This window comes from Prionailurus bengalensis, chromosome B4 (assembly GCF_016509475.1).
Source record: "Prionailurus bengalensis isolate Pbe53 chromosome B4, Fcat_Pben_1.1_paternal_pri, whole genome shotgun sequence".
NCBI lineage: Eukaryota > Metazoa > Chordata > Mammalia > Carnivora > Felidae > Prionailurus > Prionailurus bengalensis.
In genome coordinates this window covers 138,500,935-138,515,527 of record NC_057358.1, presented here as the reverse complement: position 1 = coordinate 138,515,527, position 14,593 = coordinate 138,500,935, and the positions used below count along the sequence as shown (strand labels likewise).

The 14,593-nt window shown below is 52.9% G+C and overlaps 1 protein-coding gene across 1 annotated transcript in view; it reads right to left on the bottom strand.

The window, feature by feature from the left end:
- The window catches only part of PPARA (peroxisome proliferator activated receptor alpha), a 66,656-nt gene that overhangs the window by 23,122 nt on the left and 28,941 nt on the right, over positions 1-14,593 (bottom strand). The window contains exon 3 of the mRNA XM_043562919.1: positions 1,436-1,671. Within this exon, the coding sequence (XP_043418854.1) occupies positions 1,436-1,643 (208 nt within the window). The 5' untranslated portion in view covers positions 1,644-1,671. The remainder of the gene's footprint in view (positions 1-1,435; positions 1,672-14,593) is intronic.

Genomic DNA, 14,593 nt, shown 5'->3' with positions numbered 1-14,593 from the left:
AGAGAGCGAGGGAGACACAGAATCCGAAGCAGGTGCCGGGCTCCGAGCTGTCGGCACAGAGTCCGACACGGAGGGCGAACCCACAGACCGTGAGATCATGACCTTCAGTCGGGCGCTTAAGCGACTGAGCCACCCGGGCGCCCCATTCACATCTCCCTTTGAACAATGTCTGTCCCCGGTGGGCCTGCTGGGTTTAGAGTGCATCCACTTTGCACTACTGTCTGCACAGGTTTTATCAGCGCACGCTGTTCAGCACAGCACGAACCCTCCCTTCCCACCGTCACTAAAGTCAGTGCAATCGTCACGAAAACCATCTTCCTGGAGCAAGAATGAGTGAGAAGGCAGTAGGGAGAAACGTGCTCCGGGTTCAGGACTCATATGGGGGCCACGGAGGGGAAAGAACGCAGAGACCTTTCGTGGACGCTGCCGTGGAGAACATTCTCCCTCGGTTCCCCGAAGGGCCCGGGTATTCCACGCTCAGAGCCGACGACCACACGTACCCCTGTTGCCAACCGCCAGCTGGGCCGACCCCGGTCCAGCCCGGTCAGTCCCGACCGGAGACCCACTTCTGCCGGGAAGCGTGTGGAGTCAGGTGTACCCCAGACGGAGCCTTTTCGAATCAAGGGCACGGCTTACGCCACGTTACCCCGGGCTCGCTTAAGTGCCGTCTGGAAGGATGAACCGTTTTACGTCTGTTCCTTCCCAGTGATCCCAGAGGTTACCCGAGTGGCCCCCGTGTTTCATTTCTTTGTTTCTGCCTTGCTGGCACTCGATGTAGTTCGTAATGCAATGTAGAATTTAGGGAGATGGCTCGTATACATCTCCAGATTTTAAAAAACCATCATTTTTATTAGAATAGGAGCTTCTGCTTTAAAGAAATAAGAAGTCAGATTTTTTTTTTAGAAATGTGGCTGACTGCCTTAGCTGAGTTTCAAGTATTATTTGATGCATGTATGGCTTTTCAAAGAAGTGTACTGTGAGACACACGGCACAGCAGGCCCAGGGGAATGGGCTATGCTTTATCATGTCTAAAGAGTTTGCTGCACAGAGATGTGACCTCTTTTCCAGCTAGAGAGAACAATTTTCTCGGCAGGAAAAAAGAAAAAAAAAAAAGAAAAAACACAAAAAACCAAAACCAAAACACGAAACCAAAACATTTCTAAATAAAGCTTTTTTTAAAAAAAAAATTTTTTTTTCAATGTTTTTTATTTATTTTTGGGACAGAGAGAGACAGAGCATGAACGGGGGAGGGGCAGAGAGAGAGGGAGACACAGAATCGGAAACAGGCTCCAGGCTCCGAGCCATCAGCCCAGAGCCTGACGTGGGGCTCGAACTCACGGACCGCGAGATCGTGACCTGGCTGAAGTCGGACGCTTAACTGACCGCGCCACCCAGGCGCCCCTAAATAAAGCTTTTAAGGATACAGCACACTCACCTGTAATAACAGATCCATCTGATCCCGGGCCACTTCCTAAATACTGGTATTCTGTAAAGCTGAAGCTTCCGGAACTGTCCTCCCCAATGGATTGAGAAATCTCTTGGATGTTTCCCATTTCTTGCAGGAATTCTTCGGATAATGGGCTCTCCAGATCATCAGCCTCGAGGGGGGACAGGGGGCAAATCGGGCTTTCTGTGTCTACCATGTTGCTTAGATGGTTCTGGAAACGCAACCTGGGAAGACAGAGAAGTAGCTCGTGAACCATGGATATAGAAGAACACTGGTTTTCCTCCGACGAAAGCATCATACCTGAACTTATAACCTAAGGAGGGACGTCGCTAACCACCTTTTCTCAGCATGCCTTTAGATAAGCACGCTAAGGAAATGAAAATCTTTAAACACAAAATGTGTAAGGACACAGAGCCGATCCTGGTAGAATCACTCACTTGCTACTGAGTCTACACGCTGTGCTCAGCGCAATCTACTATATCCGAGCTGGACGGAAACAGCAGCGGACAGAGTCCCCGCTTTCCTGAACACCGCGTTTGGTGGGGACACCGACAGTTAACAAATAAACAAATACACAGGTGGACTGTCCGATCCTGGTCCGACGGCTCATCGGGTGGGGAACGGATGCTGCCTTACACGGGACGCTGCCTTGCAGATTTGGGGATAACAGGGTCTGAGAGGGGGAGGTGTGCAGAGGTCTCGGGGAAGAATGTTCCAGCAAACAAATGGCAAGTGCAAAGGCTCCATGATGGAAGCCTTCCGGGAGCGAGCAGGTCGAGGTGGCTCAGCCGAGGGGTGCAGGGCGACTGGGGTGGGGGGGGACACGCCGTCAGCATGTTCTCCTGGTACCCATGGGCTGATTCATGCAGGTTTTCCTAAAAAGTGATTGTGCACTTACGGATACATCGTACAACTAAAAAAACCCAAACAGGCGCGTCCCTGACAAAGCCAGACTGTTTCAGCTGGCAAAAAACCAACAGAACACGCTCCAGGTGGGTGGGTCTGGTTATGAGCTGAACTGTACCCCCACCAGAATTCATATGTTGGAATCCTAACCCCCGGGACCTCAGGACATGGCTATATTTGGAGGCAGGGTCTTAAAGAGGTGTTTATGTCAAACGGAGGTCTTGAAAGGGGGCCCGAATCCAATCCGATTGGCGTCCTTCTAAGAAGAGGACACTTGGACACACATGAGACACCCGGGGCGTCTGTGCGCAGAGGGAAGGCAGCCGCCTACAAGCCCGGGGGAGAGGCCTCCGGAGAAGCCAGAGCCGCCAACACCCTGTTCTCGGACTTCCAGGCTCCAGCACGGTGAGAAAGAAATGCCTCCTTAAGCCACCCAGTCTGTGATGCCTCGTTCGGCCTCCCTGGCAAACGATCACGGCCACAGAGTCAAAGCAGTGCCACGTCCCATGTCAGTTGGTTTCACACTCCTGCTCAAACGCCCAAAGCCACTTCCTGTGACCTCCGGACTGAAGTCCGCCTCCTCGACACAGCACTTGTGATCTCATGATGCGTCTCCTTCCTGATCTCTCCTCTTCACCGTCTCCCTGTCCCCACTGTGACCCGCGGCACCGGGCCGCCACCTGGTCCACGCCTTCCCCGCACCGCTTCATTTCTGCACCTTCGTCCGAGTCCACCTGCCCCAACTGCCCTCCCCACCTCCGTCCCCCTGAGATCCCGCCCCACGACCACCCCCGGGCCTGGCGGTCAGGCGTCCTCAATGAGACGGACCAGGCGACGCTTGGCTTCTGGAACTGCTTTCCCAGCTGAAGCGGTCACAGCGAAGCCCACGGCTCCTGACACGGAGGGGACCCAAGCAGGTGCATGCCAGCAACGGCCAGGGCTCTCCGCCGAGGTGAGGATGCCGTTCCCCAGCGAACCCACAACCCACGGTACTCGCTCCCGTGAAACACTTCCGTGAAAGTCACATCTCACCCTTGGAGTTCTGACAAGCAACCATGATGGTGACAGTCACACACGGGGAAAATCAGAGAGAATCGTTAGCCTTTCACGAGCTTTAAAAGGAAGGGACCTTCCTTCTCTGTAATCTAGGAGTGTGGATGGGGCTGTGAGTCTGTGCGGTTTTTCTACCGTATTTCGTTCCGCATTTATATCTGGAGGAAGATTTCTTCAAATGGCAAGCAAGACGGTGGGGTAAGCATTACTTACGATGTTCTTCACCATGAAAAACTACAGTCCCTCACTTGAAGGTTTAACCATGAAGTCCAGCCTAATAAGTATGGGCTGGGCAGAGGCTGTGCTGTCAGTGGGGCTGTGACCACCCCCCTCCTCGAGCCCTTCATATTCCCGGTACTACAGGGGACAATGCAGGTGGACAGCAGCCTTTTTTTTTTTTTTTCTTTCCCTGCAAGTATTCTGTCTTTCCTGGCAGGAGCGTCGAAACTGGAAGAATCGATCGCGAACTGTAAGATCGTGTTAGTTTCCTTGTCATTACACTCGGGGAGTTTGAATACTGTGGGACCTTATCACTTTCCTTTTCAGTTGCTTTTAAAGCATACCTGAGGTTTATTTAGGGAAACGTCCGTCTCACTGCTAATGAAGAGCTAACGAGATAAAATCCCTCCAGCAAGTGAGGCAATACCGTCCTGAACTCTGGCCAGGGGACTGGCGTTTGCACAAATCACCACCCGCCCTTTCTGGCTTCCGGCTCGAGCAGATGAGGCTCGGCTCCTTTGAAGGCGTCCCCAGGTAGAGAGCGCAGCCCACCTGCCTGGCGGCTCCAGGCTCCAAGGCCTCCCCGCCGCCCCCGGCCCCCATCACTGTGGCTTCTGCTCAAGAAGCAGAAATATCACGGGAAGTCTGGCTCTAAAGCCCACATAGCACAGCCACTGCCCAGTTCCTCGGAGAGCAAACCAGGTGCCAGTTAGCGTATCCTCTGCCCTAAGTGCCTTAGGAGGGGCAGGCGGGCGCAACAAACGATCCGTTTTCTCCGCAGCTCCCAGTGTGGCCGACGAGGCAAGGCAGAAACGACTGGAGAAAAATCAGAGAGTGCCAGCACAACCCCAGTGGGGCTTGGGTTTCCTAGCGCAGAGAGGCTTCCGCGGAGGCCGTGGAAAGGGCAGCGGGGCTCCAAGCCCGGCTCCCACCAAGATGCATGTGCCCGGCCGTCCTGGCCCTCCTTCCCTGTCCCCGGGGCCCGCGGGGCTCTAAAGGCATCGGTTCTTTGCCGCCCCGTTTAAATGTTAGAGCTGCGCCTTGTATGTCGGAAACGCCAACGTGAACGGCTAAAATTCAACTTTCCGGTCTCAGGAGCGCATTTGCCAATCGGAGTATTCCTTTGGGCAGAGTATACAAAAGGGACAGAACATTAAAAGAAATGGTAAGAATGGAAAGAAGGGAGGGAGGGAGGGAGGGGGACAGAAAGGGAAGCAGATGCGATGAGTGTTTTGTGCCGAGGGCCGCTGAAACACTGGAGGGACTGTCACATTAACTGATAACCTGTAAGCATTCGGCACATCAACAGCTCTCACACGGCATGTTGTTGTTTGTTTGTTTTTTTAAAGACGAGGCTAAAATGAGTCACAAATGGCATGATGAGCTCTTACTCTGAAGCCGAGGAGGGTCCAGCCCAGGCAACTCCGGGTCCCGGCAGCCCCGCGGCTCGGTTCTGATGGGACCCTAATTCCACGGGGCGTGAGAACGTTTGACGTGCGTCTTGAGGGTAGAGAATGGATTTTGCTAACTTTGTATCCACGCTTCTCGCACGATCTAGCAGGAGGTGCGGGGTTTGTATTTCTGACGCTCAGCCAAGCCTGGCACAGCAGGCGCAGTGACACCACCAGGAACTGGGCGACAGCCCGTGAGGACGCGGCCCGCTCTGCGTCAGCACGTGTGGCCGGCCGTCACCCAGATGGCAAAATGGCAGAGCCGGTGTGTCCAAAGACAACACGACGCAAGGGAATCTAGAACAGAAGTCAGGGTGATTCTGCGTTGGGACACTGACCAGAAATTTGCACGGTGAAGTATCATCATCCCAGGGGCTTAAAAGCAAAGCACAGGGGCACCTGGGTGGCTCAGGCGGTTGAGCGTCTGACTCTTGGTTTCGGCCCACGTCGTGATCTCATCGTTTGGGAGTTCGAGCCCCGCGTGGGGCTCTGTGCTGACAGTGCAGAGCCTGCTTGGGATTTTCTTTCCCCCTCTCTCTCTGCCCCTCCCCTGTTCATGCTTTCTCTCTCTCAAAATAAATAAACTTACAAAAACAAAAACTTGGGGCACCGGGGTGGCTCGGTCAGTTAAGGGTCTGACTTTGGCTCAGGTTATGATCTCACGGTTCGTGAGTTCGAGCCCCGTACCCAGTTCTCTGCTGTCAGCACAGAGACTGCTTCGGATCCTGTCTTTCTTTCTTTCTGCCTCTCCCCTGCTCACAAGCACTCTCCTTCTCTCTCGTTCTCCCTCTGTGTGTGTGTGTGTGTGTGTGTGTGTGTGTCTGAAAAATAAACATTTAAAAAAAAAGAAAAAGCATACAAAAGGAAAAGAAATCTCAGCCTCACAGTAAAAAACAAAGTCCCAGATCGGCAGGAAAGAGCGTGCCTCACACAGGGATGTAGGGAGCTGAGCTGCGGCCCGCCAGCAACTTCCCCAGGAGGAGAGACCCGGGCGCAGAATGTGGGGTAAAGACATGAACAGACAGGTGGTCAGTCTGACTCTCCACCTTAGAAGCGACAGAGAATGTGGGAGATATTCTGTGCTGGCATAAATCAGGCGCTTCGAAGAGACAGTGAAGAAGTTTCGTTTCGTCAAATGACTGGAAATCAAAGACCCAGGAGGGATCAGGTCCTCGTTGGCTCCTGGGGCTGTGACTGTGTACGACCTTTCTCTGTGCCGCTACGTTAGTAATGGAGTTTCTTGGACCTTCGAGGCCCTTCGTAAATATTTTCCGAAATTAAGTATTAAATAATAGCTCGATATTGCCCCAACTGTCAACACATTTTTAATTTTTAATTTTAATTCTTTCAAGATCAGCCACATGTTTATTTTCGGGAATGCAACTGTAACAACGTGATGGCATTCCGTTTAAATACAAAAAAACACAGTTCGTCCCCATCTGATACATCTGACAATTAAAAGCTATTTGCTTACGTCTACTTTTTATTTTTAAGCATTCATTATCTTATGGTTCAAGTTTAGAAAGTTATTTTTGTACAAGGGCTAGCTGCCCTTCCCCCCGCCGCCCCAAAATAAGTACTTTAAAAGATTTTGCTGTCCCTCTAGTTGAGGCTGAAATAACACTGAAAAAACAAACTTGCATTTTCCTAGATCTTCTTTGCTACCATTAATTTTTGCAACCATAAAATTTACTTCCAAACTTACAAGGCTGGATATACTAATTTAACTGTGACTCACTTTTTTGTACTCAGAGTCTTAGATTACGTATATGAAAGCTAATTTATTAAACGTTTGCGCACAAAGATGAACGCACCTGCACTGCAAACCTACATGAAGAATGAAGTTAGAAAAAAAGTAAAAAATGTTATTAAAGTTGATGTGTGTGTAAATCACTTACAAAAGTCCCCCAAACGGGATAAAGTTGTTCATCCCTGATTTTCCTCGTTTGGCTGTCAGAGTTGAAATATGAATATAAAATGGTTAGAATTCAAAACATTTTTATATGCGAGGGGATTAGATACTCGAGACAAAGAACAGATGAATTTTCCCCACTCGGAACTTGTACTCGACACAAAAAGCGTCCAAATAAATAGTTACAAACATTGGACTTTTACTTTGCTACGACTTATCTTTCTGTAATCCACCTGAATTTGTTACACTGTAAAACCCCCCTCGAATTATCACTTCATGTGCTTACCGATGTCACCTTATAGGAACCCATTTACATTTCCTTTTGCTAAATTAGGTCTGATAAGACTTCAGAATGGTAGAAAGGTTAAGGGTGGAACTTTTGTCAAAGGAGTACCATTTGCACGGCAGACAAGAGAGCCATCAGATAATTTTCCCATTTTCCACCCACTGTAATTCACTACCTTGTCAGATTCTTTATACTTTTCTGTACACCTTTTAGATATTTACTATGTAGAGCCTCGTAGCTCAATTTGTTGGGCTAGGACTTCAAATCACATTTCAAAATAAACAAAGAAAAGCTAAAAAGCCTCTGGGACCTTCACCTGGCACCAGAAGTTCAGAGAAATTGAGTAATCATTGCCGTCTGCATAATGATCAGCGAGGGCGCTCCCAAAGTCAGGAAAGAAAATGCCTCGGGAAATACATCTGAAACGGAGGAGGAGAGCACCAGGGTGTAGCAGTGGTTAAGAAGGCAGGGGCTGGCCCGTTTCAATGAATGCGACCAAAAACGGGATAATTATGACTGGTTTGCACAGTGCACAGCTTTATCTGGGAACATCTAAGATCTTCCCCGGCGACGCCTCAGGCATCGGCATTTTGTAATCGCAAGAATTTGGCCCATGAAAATGCGTGAGGAGCCCAATGTGGCAGAGTGGCAGTGAACCCCTAACGTCTATCTTTCGAGGCGCAAGAAGAATGTTCCCTAACACTTCCAAGAAAACTCCTGCCAGGTTTCCACAAAGTTCACGCGACACGGCAGCATTTCTCTTCACTTCAAACCCAGCAAACCTTCCCATTTTCCTGGAACGGGCATTCTCATTTTCACATCTCATCTTGCCTTTGTCGGTGGGGATACTACAATCGTTACAGGCCAGCTGTCGCTTTGGACACACCGTGTGCCTGTTGCAGTGAAATCTGAGCTGAAAAGCTTGTCGCAAGAACCAACAGTCAACGGAGATGAGGTTCACGTTTTACCAGGCAAAAGCTTTGCCCCGACGCACACAGAAGCCTGGCGACGAGGGTAACGCCGGAACGCTGACCCACCGGACGGCAGAGAAGCAACAGGGGACCCAGGGCCGCGCCAGGGACAAAAGGGAATGGTGACATCGGGAGCAGGGGAGGGTCTGACTGGTCGTGGCCGGATGACATCAGACACGCGACAGCAAACTTTGTACGGCCGGGCCTTCATTTTCTGAGTGAAAGCGATGGTCACCTTGGGGTTGAAAGACCACGTTTTATGAATTTCAGGAAACACATGGGCACCCCTGAGCTAGAAACTGGCTTAACCCTGGAGAGGGCACTGGAAGAGGCGATCTTAGCCCTGGAGGGACCTGCGGCCCCAGGGCAGAGGGTGCGGGGCCGGGAACACCGTAGAGAAGGAGACGGTAACACACGGGTTGAGCCCCGGTAACAGTCACATGCGTCGTTTGAATTTTCCCAGTACCCGGGGCTGGGCAGGCAGTATGGGTACCGTTTCCAGAGGAGAAACGCAGCAATCCAGAGAGTAAGTACCTCGCCCGGCTAGCAGGTGGGGAGATACGAACAGGATTGTCGAGGCTGTAATGTGGGGAATCTGGAGGGTCCAGAAAGGCTCCCTGAAGGCGGGGACGCCCAAGCCGCGTCCTGAAGGGTGGCGAGAAAGCATGACAGGGAGAGGGTAAGGGGCGTCTCCAGGGTGTGCACGGTGACCTAAAGCATCACTGAAAAGCCGCCGCTGAGACGGGAGGTACCGCCCACTTCGAGACCTGTCGGCTCTGCGTTACTGCCTGGCTAACAACCCTGCCACGTCGTGGCTTGAAGCGCAAGCGTTTCCGGTGCTCACAGTTCTGCGGGCCAGCGGGCCATCTGGTGGCGCACCACGCGCGGACGGATGGCCGGAGGGGGTCGGTGCCGGCTGCTGGGCGGGCCTTTCTCAGCGCAGTGGCACCCCAAGGGCGAGGGCAGCGACTTCGAGGCCACGGGCCGCGTGGCCCAGGGCAAGCCACAAGGCGAGCTCAGATCCGAGGGATGGGGACACGAACCCTCCCCCCTGATGGGGCAAAACCTGTGCCCATCTGTGACGCAGCACGACGGGAAGTGGCAGGAGATGAGCGGCAGAAGCAGGGGAGGCCAGTGGTGACGGTGGAAGGGGTGTGGTCCTGTGCCTCGAGGCGACAGGACTCAGGGCAGGGTGCTGGCCAGCAGGGGGGCCTGGCGACACTTGCCTTAGGACTTCCTGGCAGGTGGGTGGGACCTGGTTTTAAAGGCGAGGAAGAGGGGCGCCCGGGGGGTTAAGCATCCGACTGGGCTTCAGCTCAGGTCGTGATCTCGAGGTCCGTGGGATCGAGCCCTGTGCTGAGTGTGAAACCTGCTTGAGGTTCTTTCTCCCTCTGTCTGCTCCTTTCCCCCACTGGCTCGCTCTCTCTCTCTCTCTCTCTCTCTCTCTCAAAATAAGTAAAGGAACTTACAAAAAAAAAAAAAGCTTTAAAGGAGAAGCATCCAGAGGGCTTAGGAGGCTGTTGAGACCGTCCCCAGGAGATGTGCCCGTGGCCCTGGGAGGGAGGCCCGGAAGGACAGGCAGAACTGTAACGCTGGGGGCTCACGGCAGCAGGGACGCGGGGCAGACGCAAGGCTTAACCTACTCTCTGGCACAGGTAACCGGAGGATGAGGTGATGTCCAGGAAATCCAGGACGTAAGGACAGCAGGTGTCCCTGGCGGAGGCAGAAAGATGGCAAGGGCACGAGGTCTCTGAGGGACACACGGGCTGGGCCGCTCAAGCCGCCTCCCCTCCCCGGGGAAGTCGCAAGGCGGCTAGCGGGGCTCACCTCCCCCGTCCTTAGCAGCAGCTCGGGGAGGACGCGAGTCCCGCCCTCAGGACTGACCACACGACCACATTTCTTGCAGCCTGGGTTTCGGTACCTCTAGTCGGCGTCAATTACGTCTGCCAGGCCGGTTGTTCTGAGCGTTCGCGAAACGATGGGCACGCGGCTCCTCCCCAAACAATCGCGTCCCCGGGGGCCAGACCGGGCCGCCTTCAAGTGCGCTGCCCAAAATACACCCTGGAGAGCACTGAGCCGACGCCAGTCCGAAGCAGAGCGCTCGGGGCCGTCCCGCCAACCTCAGACAGACACGCAAGACCAGTTCTGAAGAAAAAGTCCACTTCGAGGGGACGCCTCACTGGAAGTCCAAATTTGCTCAAGGTCTAGAGCAAGGAGAACGAAGGTTACTTCAGGCAACCTCAACATCCCAGGGGTTAACGCCGGTTCGGTGATCTCAGGAAGGTGATGAGAAGGTGGGTCTCGTTTTCAACCGTTCCCCTTGGACTTCCCTCCAGGTTTCAGACTAAGGCCATGGTATTGAGTTTGGCCGGCGCAGACAAGTTCTGGACGTGCCTCCATTTCTTCAAAGCCCAGGGAAAAGCAACATCGGAAGAGCAGAGCAGGGTTCTGGGCTAAGGGAACTACCCGGCATGGAAAATGCCAGAAGCTTTCGATGAGGGCAAAGCCTCTCCAGCAACGCTCTGAGCGCCCAGCGCCCCCCTCGCCCGTGGTCCGTCGGCAGCCCTTCCGCACTCAGAAGAGTGACTTTATCAACATGGGTCCACTTCTCTGCAGGGTGAGAACCACATCTACAGCTTCGTCATTAACGCAACATAACGAAATCAGTAAGTTCGTCTTCAGGGTTTTCTGCCTGACCAAGGGAGGGATGCCTGCTCGTTCTCATTCTGTGTTCTGCTCTATGGCAGGTTAGACAAAAGGAGGGGGGAAAAAAGCCTGAATGTGGGATAGCTAACATAATACTTTCGCTGGTTTCCTCCCTCTGCGTAAGGAGACGAGGAAAAGGAAACGCTTCCTCTCTGCGTTCCTCGGTTCGAGTTAGAGAACTGACATTCGACGTTAGAACTGTATTTCTTCCGTCACCGAGAGGCCGTTGTGCCTCTCGGCATCTGTGTGTGGCCTGAAACGGGCAGTTGGGAGGCAGCTGACGAGGACACTGCTCTTTACACTCTGAGGAGCTCTCAGCCATTGGAGAGGGGGCGGAAGATAAAACACGTTGACCACTAACCACCCCCGAAATACACGACCCCAGGAGGACTGTGGGAGGAGAGTTTGAGGGGCCACAGAGGAGAAACCTGACCGCCATGTTCAAAAAGCAAACAGGAGTCAGGCCTTCCAGAATTGGTTATTTTTTTAAGAATCCTTTTTAAAAAATTCTTTAGAGGGAGAGAGAGCATATGAGCGGGGGAGAGGGGCAGCGGGAGAGGGAGAATCTCAAGCAGGCTCCGCTCTCAGCGTGGAGCCCCACATGGGGCTCGATCCCATGACCCTTGGATCATGACCCGAGCTGAAATCAGGAGCCGGACGCTCCACTGACCGGGCCGCCCAGGCGCCCCAAGCTTTGTATTAAAAGTAAATTCTGGGGGCACCAGGGTGGCTCGGTCGGTTGAGCGTCCGGCTCCTGATTTCGGCTCGGGTCATGAGCTCACGGTTCACGGGATCGAGCCCTGTGTTGGGCTCCGCGCTGACAGTGCAGAGCCTGCTTGGAGTCTCTCTCTCTCTCTCTCTCTCTCTCTCTCTCTCTCTCTCCCCCTCCCCCCTGCTCTCTTCTCCTCCCCCTCCCCCCTCAAAATAAAGAAATAAACATTAAAAAAAATACAAGGCTTAATCTCATTAAGTGTACTCTTGTCCCAATCCCGGCTGAAACCACGGCAGAAAGATTGAAACAGAAAACAAAAAAACAAACGGTGTAAAAGGATATGTCTCCAGCCCTGGAGGCTGGAGAGTCGGTGGGGGGAAGGGCTGGGGCACAGGGTGTCAGGGCACGGCCTCCCCACACTGCAGCGGCCCGACAGGGGAGACCAGGAGAGACCAGCAGGCCCCGGCGGGGCCCGTCCCCCTCCCGGCCTGACGTGAGCGTCCCCACCCTCGGCCCGGGACCCCGGCCGGCTTTTTGGTTCCTCGCTTGGTCACACAGACAACCCCCAAGCACCAGGCTTGCTCCGAGGAAGGCCTCTGCCGGGAAACACGGCAGCCAGCCGACCGGCCCATCCAGAAAAGTCGACGTGGAGGAAACAGCGTACAGGAGGAAGAAAATGACAAAACCAGGGGAACCGTTTCTCACAGCCCCGGAAAGAGAAGCCACCGCCCTCGTCGAAAGAGAAGAACGTGCCACAGAAAGGAATGTTCAGGGAACAGAAAGCTCCCTTGGGAATTAAAGAAGCCCACCGTCACAGACTTAATCAAGAGCTGTAGGAGGGAGGCCTCGGTCTCCCAGAAGGAAGTGGGGGGCTGTAGAACGCGGAAGGAAGATTACTAAATATTCGGGTAAGCCATCCACCGGGTGGGCGGGCAGAAAAGTTCCCTTTTATTCTCTTCGTGCCGTGACTGTGTCTCTGGGACTCTAGACTCTCTCCCTCCGCGCTGCTCGGTACTTGTCTCGCGTTGGGGGTAATTCTTGCGGAACGTGGGTTTTCACAGAGGCCTGGGGTTTACCTCTGCCTGGCCCGCTCACTCGTGGTGGGGCAGCAAACGTTTCTTGTACGCATCATGTCGTCACGGTTTTACAGAGCTCCGTGCGTCACCTCCAGGACCTGGTCACGGCTGGCCATGATTCCAGGCACAACACCGCCACCGATCAGATGCCGACGTTGCTGAGGATGACAGTAACGCTTCTCGAATCCTCATCGCCCGCCGAGGAACGTGTGGCCTCATTTCAATCGTAAAACACCCCCATGAGGTGGGCACTATTAATACCCTGACTTTACTGATAAGGACCCTGCAGTACAGACAGGTGACAAGGACACGCTGGGGGTCACAGAACCAGCGGAGCCGGGGTGTGAGCCCAGACGGGCAGCCTTGGGTTTCTGCTCGCGAGGGCCATGGAACCACCCTCTAACGTTCAACCCAACTATGAGCAGTTTAGGGATCTGATAATCCGGTTTCTGATTACCGGCGAGTAGTCAATCCCAGTTCGTCCGTGCGGAGCACACGCTCCGCCGTGTGAATAGCGTCCTTTGCCAGAGTCCTTAGTAAAGTTGGGAGGTGAGGAAAAAAACCCCACGAAAACCCAGCGTTGTTCGGATTTGTTTTTATTTTTTAAATTGTATTTATTTTTTTGAAGCAGGCTTCGCGCCCAGCGTGGGGCTTGAACTCGTGACCCGGAGATGGAGGCCTGAGCTGAGATCAAGAGTCAGATGCTTAAATGACTGAGCCACCCAGGCGCCCCTAAGTCGTTTTTACAATAAAGACTGGAGGTTTCCACTAAAGGCAAAATGAAACGGAGGGCCTACCGGCATCCCCAGTTCTTATGCTGCTAAATGCCTGCATAGCTAGTGAGAACGGTCCCCTCATCCAGTAGATGGAGTGACTTCTGCGAGCACCTTCACACGGACCCCTCGAGGCTCAGAGGAAGCGTCCGAATCAAAGCTTCAGTGCCCGTGCTGACTAGGAGCTGGTTGCCTGTTCCGTTGTGCGTGTGTTTTTTTCTTTTAAGGGGGCTTTATTTGCCTGGGTGGCTCAGTTCAGCATCTGTCTTCAGCCCAGGTCATGATCTCGCGGTCCGTGGGTTCGAGCCCCGCGTCGGGCTCTGCGCGGACAGCTTGGAGCCCGCCTCGGATTCTGTGTCTCCCTCTCTCTCTCTGGCCCCCCCCCCCCCACGCATGCCCTGTCTCTCTCCATCTCTCAAAAATGAATAAACGTGAAAAAAAAATTTTAAGTGGGTGCAGTACAACGGGCATACAATAATCTGTGCGTACCTAAAGTATATAATTTAATAAGTTTTGATATAGGTATACACCTGTGAAACCAGTATCACAGTCAAGGTAATGAACATATCCATCACCCCCCAAGTTTCCTGGTGCCCTTCTGTAATCTCTCCCTCTTGCCCTCCACGCTCCCGTCCCCACCGACCTGCTTTCTGTCCCTGTATATTACATGTTTGCATTTTCTAGAGCTTTATATAAATAGAATCATATAGTATGCGCACATTTTGTCCGGCTTCCTGCACTCGGCATTATTATTTCGAGATTCATTCACATTGTCACGCATACCGATGGTTCATTTTTCTTTATTGCAAAGGAACATTCCAATGTATGGCTGGCCACCGTTTGATGATCCCTTTACCACTGATGGGTATTTGAACCATTTCCAAGTCTTGGCCACTGCAAACAAAGCAGCCGTGTCAAACTCACATACGGTCTCCAGATGGACATACGCTTTCTTTTCATTGGCTAAATACCTGGTCATGGGATTGCTGGATCATACGGTTAAAAAGTGTTTAACTTTTTAAAAACCGCCAACCTGTTTTCTAAAGTGTGTGTGTCATTTCACAGTCCCTCCAGCGGTGTA